Here is a 6,013-nt window from a genome sequence, read left to right as displayed (position 1 = left end):
TATTCATTTCCGCCGTTTCTCCGGCGCCGCGGTCCTCCTCGCCGCGCAAGAGGAATTCCTAACTGCGTTTTTCACGCGGGCGAGAAAAATGGATTTTGCAGAGTCGGGGGAGATAAAGAACGTGGAGAGCAGGTAGAGCGTGTCGGAGGAACGCGAGGAGGCAGGAGGCCCAGCTGATAGTGCACGTAACGTAATTGCCATCCATCGCGCGCCGAAACCGTGACGGAGGATTGAGAAATGCGAGTGGAGCGCGCGAAACGACGCTCCTCGCTCTGTCGTGCGCAACACAACAACGGAATAGGCAAGAAATATGGATACGCGCGACGGTCGTTTTCCCCTCGCGACGAAACGTAACGAACGAGAGGCTCGCTCGCTCGCTCGCTCGAAGAAAATGATTTGCGGTATCGGCCGGCATTCCGCTCGAAAGCGACAGCGTTACCTTACCTGGCGTTACTTTACTTTTAGGTCGTCGCGATCGTCACGCTCATTTAAAGATACGTATACATTACGCAAAGTGTCTCTCGGAGAAAGAGTGGACGTGTACAATCGGACGAACATATCGGTTGCAACACTTTTTTTTTAAATAGGTTTTGTAACGCACTAATATTTTGCAAATGCGGACCACGATTGATGTACTGTCTCTAGACTAAAGATAGTACATCATCGTGGTTCGCATTTGCAAAATTCAGTTAATATACGGAAAGAACGATTTTGTTGAAAGGTCTAAAAATTTTGCTAAAAACAGATCTGAAAATATTTTTTTGTTGAATCATCAAAATAATTTGTTGGAATGTCAAAGCTAATAAGCATTGCTATGAAACGTTTTGATATTCTAGCAATCACTTTAACTATCGCACAAAAATTATTTTCAGATCTGGATTCAGCAAAATTGCTCTTTCCGTGATATAAAATATTAAATTATATATATTAAATATATACTCTAAAAACCTATGAAAAAAAAGTGTCGATATATTCACGACTGTACCTGATCTTTTTTTTGAATCTCTATTTTATCCTGCAATGACTTATCAATTGAAATGAAGATTGGAAATGAATTCATCATACTCTTCGGGATTTTCTCGACGAGCGCGCGAAGTGAGAGTTTTGTCAGTATTCATCATTGAAATTCGTGAGATTTCACGATGAGCTTTCCCAGACGGTCGGTGCAACATCTCAACAAGACGCCGAGTATCATGTGCGCACAATAGTTTTCACGTGCGTCATTTAAATCAACATGAAATATCTCTATTTTTCATCGTCGTCAAAGAAACAACACAGCCTCGAACCGTCCGAGATAATTATTTTATCGTGAAGAATCTTATTACGAGGAAACACACGCGTTTCTTAATGATATATATATATATTTTTATTTATTTATTTATTTATTTAGAAACAAAAATAAATCGATTTTTTTTAAAAGATGTTTCATCTAAAAAACGTGTCTCTTACTTTGATGCAGGGCTATGCCGTAGATTTTAAGATTACGTTTACACGAATTATTTACGTGAAATCTACGTGATGTTTATATGGTCTTTTTAACGTAGACAATCTAGACTTGTAAACTATGTAGACTATTGTAGATTGTATCACTAATATATACAATGTAAAAGAATTAAATTGTAAAGCAGTCTCTACTCACAGTAAAAATGTTTTTAGGAAAAAAAATTTAGTATTTAGAAACAGGCTAAAGATACCACGACATCTTTAGGATATCTTGATGTATTTTGAACATTAATTTAACTTTGAGATTAAGATTAAGAACGTAAAAGAGAATTTTTCTTACTCAAATGGTAATTTTTTTACATAAAAATTGTATGTATTTATTAAATGACTAAATATGTAGTCTACTGTCTACATAGATGACACTTATACAATAGTTTACGTTGTCTACACGTAAACGTAGAGTATTATACATATTTTACGCGTAGATGCACAATCCTGCTTTGATGTACACCGCAACTGTTCAGAGTTCGTCAAAATCTGAGAACATTTGCGCGTGTCTCTTTGCCGGTAACGAAAAAAAATTGCAATTCGTACGAGCTATATCTTACAAATTTTGAATTTATAATTTACTCGAATTGGAGTAAAATTATACTCGAAATGGAATACAATCGATCAGGGTTGTGCATCTACGCGTAAAATACAATACTTTACGTTTATGTGTAAACAACGTAAACTTATATAAAGTGTCATCTCTGTAGACAGTCAGTAGACCACAATTTATTCATTTAATAAATACATATAATTTAACGTTTATGTAAAAAAAAACTACATTTGAATAAGAAAAATTTTCTGGTTACATTCTTAATCTTAATCTCAATAAATTAATGTTCAAAATATATCAAGAATATTCTAAAGATGTAGTATCTTTAGTCTGTTCCTATAGATACATTTTGGACATTTCTATTGTGGGTAGAGACTGCTTTATAATTTAATTCTTTTATATTGTATATATTAGTGATACAATTTACAATAGTCTACATAGTTTACAAGTATAAATTGTTTACGCAGCAAAAAGACCATGTAAACATCACGTAGATTTCACGTAAATAATCCGTGTAAAGTAACTGCCCGCGGTATTAGTGTGCCTGTACGTCCCTATTAATGTGCTTTTATATTTAAATAAGTCATAAAAATAAACTGACAAGTAAATAGACAAAGTGTTTTTTTTTATTAAGTTAAAATATTAATTTAATAAAAAAAACCACTTTGTCTATTTATTTATACCAGTTTATTTTTATGACTTATTTTATTAAAAAATAAACTGACAAGTAAATAGACAGTGTTTTTTTTTATTAAATTAAAGTATTAACTTAATAAAAAAAATACTTTGTCTATTTATTTGTACCAGTTTATTTTTATGACTTATTTAAATATAAAAGCACACTAATAAGGACGGTTACCTAGACGTAATCTTGAAATCTACGGCACAACCCTGAAATCGATGGCCGAGCGATCCGCGGCGTGATCCTCGTCGTTGCGCCGTCTCGCCGTGAGATGGCAGCAGCGTACGCGAGTGGCTCTTTTTCTTTTCTTTCTTTATTCCCCTCGCGATCCGCGACAGCTGTCAAGCTTGTCAAAAATGCGTACTCGTGTCGCGGCCTCGTCTCGCGTTGCGGAACAACGTCGTACGTCGCGAGGTATAATACGTCGGTGATAAGCGCCGAACGCGTGTGTGTACGTGCGTAATCGCGATGGCCCGTGTTGCGACGCGCGGCAACCGCAGACTCTGCCCCTAAATGCGCGTCGCGCCCGCGTTTGTTCCTCGATACATACAGCGGCGGAGCAGCCCGATTACGCGAGGAGGATAACCTCGCGGACTCGCCGGGATCTTTGCCACGTATAAATCCGAAACCCCAGCCGCGTCCCACGGCCTGGCCATGGCGTGCCTGCTGCAGAATCAGGAGAACGTCCACCTGAAAATACCGTCGGTCGACACGGTGGACGGGGTCACGTATTACTGCATCGAGGTTGGGATCGCGTCGATTAAATGGACCGTCAAGCACAGGTGACATTGACACTCTCCGTCTCCTCGTCGCGAGCGAGGCATATTTTGCGCTCCGTTTAACTCGTAACCTGTTTGTGTGTGTGTATGCGTGAGCGTGTATATAAAACGCTCAAGATTATATTTTTTATTTATTTACAAAAAAAAATCTATGTATAATAATAATTAATGTATAAATATATAATAGTTAATTAAAATTAAGAGAATAATTCAAATGAAGAGAATAAGACACGAAGCGCAAAATTTATCATGTAATTTATCATAATACGAAAAGAGAAAAGAAAAACTGTGGCTTCTCTTTGTGTCGAAGGTACAGTACGTTTGCGACGTTACACGAAAACTTTGTCTCCAAATACTGCGTCGAGAAGGACATATTTCCACCGAAAAAGCTCATAGGCAACAAGTGTGAGGTCTTCGTGGAGAAACGTCGGCAGAGTCTCGAGATATATCTGAACGCCGTTTATAATTACTTGAAGAAGGCGATGCCCAGGGAACTGGCCCTGTTCCTGGATCTGCACGAGTACGATATATATTTCCTGGTGCAAAGCATGGCGTTGGAATTTTTTGTAACGGGCGACACTTTGCTACACGCCTCGACGAGCTACAAATTCAATCCCGTACAGGTAATTGAAGTACAACTCAGTTTTTAATTGATATGAAGATTTATATCGCGCAAAAAAAAGACACTATAATATTATCTATTTTTATTTTCAGCTGTATGCGATCAGCGAAAGATTGAAACAGCCGTGCCCGTTGTTGGAAGTCGTGGACAAAGAGTATGACTTCAGTCACGTTTTGGACTTTAATTCGCGTTTAACCAGCCTCACGATCGAGGGGAGCTCGGAGCCCTACAAAACCAGCAACATCTATCCGTCCTCCTTGTCCATCGAACTGTCCACCTTCAAAAATGTGCAATACCTAACGATCGATCGTTATCCGGTCGATAAGATTTACAACATGGGAAACCTCCGAGACACCGTGACCACGTTGAGAGTCACCAACACGAAGCTCAGGAACATCGTGGAACTGGCTATGTGCGAGGAGGTGCACAAGAGCATCGAAAACGCCAACGACTCGCACGTGTGGATGAAGGTGACGCACTTGGATCTCAGTGACAATCGTATAGAAGTCATAGACGAGGCGATCAAACTTCTGCCGCACATAGAGTGCCTCACGCTGAACAACAACCACCTGTCGGAGATCTCGAACGTGACGCTGTTGCCGAGATTGTCCCAATTGTATCTGGCGTCGAACAACTTCACCAGCCTGCCGGACGATCTTCACACGAGGCTCGGTTACATCGTTTACATCGACCTGTCGCAAAACAAACTCACGTCGCTCGCCAGCTTCTCGAAGCTGTACTCGCTGGAGGGACTGGACGTGAGCTGCAACCGCATCGAGAAGATCGAGGAGGTGAAGCACATCGGTCATCTGCCGTGCCTGGAGAACCTGAGGCTAACGGGCAATCCGGTGTCGACGATAGTCGACTACAGAGTCAAGGTTCTGGAGCCGTTCGGTAAGAGAGCCGCCGACATTTGTCTGGATAACGAAAAGCCGAATCAAAAGGAACTCGATACCGTGTCGGTTCATCAGGCGTTGCGTATCGCGAGGGAGGGTAAATCGCCGTCGTTCACCGCGTCCGACGCGCCGCTTTTCTCCGCTGAGATTCCAAGTATATAGAAATTTTTATCGTGATACCTACTCTCCTCTCTTATCGCGCCAACCGTGTTACGTGAACAAATTTAGATAAGAAATGAAAAAGTTTTATACGGTATGTAGATTTTATCACACTACGAGACTGATCCTTTCTTCTCGATAAAAACCGTAATATTATTTTTGGTCTCGATTTATTTGTACATTCGCTTTTTTTTACTGATTCACAATATATATGGATAACGTAAGAACGACGTGCTTTTTACTTTTACCACGATTCTTCAAAACATACCGAAATAAAAAAAAAGGAACGATAAGTTTTAAAAGTTTCGTGTTGTAATCTCATGTATAAAATCCGAGATGAAACACGGGTTTTTTTTGCAAGTAAAAAAAACACTTCATATAATCCATGACAAAATTATATGAATCTGATGTCATCTCATTAAAATGAATTTGTAAAATTTCTACTGTTTTATACATATCATAGATTTTTATCGATTGTCTATAACAATGAGTTAATCCATGTATCTATTGTATTTTACATATAATATATTTGATTATCGAATTTGTTTGATGTTATTTTCTTAGAGTTTTAGTGCGAATAAATTGCATATTATTTATTCCGAAATAATGTTTAAATCTTTTCAATTTTAAAGAACAATACTAACACAGATCTTATGTAACAATTTTATAATAATTTAACATAGAAGCAATTTATCCGTGTATAAAAAATATTTTGTTAATAAAGACAAATAAATTCTGTGATAATATGTGTATCTTGTCAATACCATGTTAAAAAATTATATTTTATATACAACATCGCTTTGAATTCAAACTTGTATTTATCATGTGAGC

The 6,013-nt window shown here is 38.4% G+C and overlaps 1 protein-coding gene across 2 annotated transcripts; it reads left to right on the top strand.

The window, feature by feature from the left end:
- The first annotated feature begins 3,036 nt into the window (after positions 1-3,036).
- Positions 3,037-5,927, top strand: LOC105455088 (nischarin). 2 transcript variants are annotated; one of them, XM_011698143.1, is made up of 3 exons: positions 3,037-3,508; positions 3,822-4,128; positions 4,220-5,927. In XM_011698143.1, the coding sequence occupies exons 1-3, from the start codon at positions 3,381-3,383 to the stop codon at positions 5,183-5,185; spliced, it is 1,401 nt and encodes a 466-aa protein (XP_011696445.1). In that variant the 5' UTR covers positions 3,037-3,380; the 3' UTR covers positions 5,186-5,927. The 2 variants fall into 2 exon arrangements, with proteins under 2 accessions (XP_011696445.1, XP_011696444.1); XM_011698142.1 differs by having other exon boundaries at positions 3,038-3,508; positions 3,816-4,128.
- Positions 5,928-6,013: the final 86 nt, after the last annotated feature.

Source organism: Wasmannia auropunctata, unplaced genomic scaffold (assembly GCF_000956235.1).
Source record: "Wasmannia auropunctata unplaced genomic scaffold, wasmannia.A_1.0 LD335949.1, whole genome shotgun sequence".
NCBI lineage: Eukaryota > Metazoa > Arthropoda > Insecta > Hymenoptera > Formicidae > Wasmannia > Wasmannia auropunctata.
This window is presented reverse-complemented; position numbering and strand designations above follow the sequence as displayed.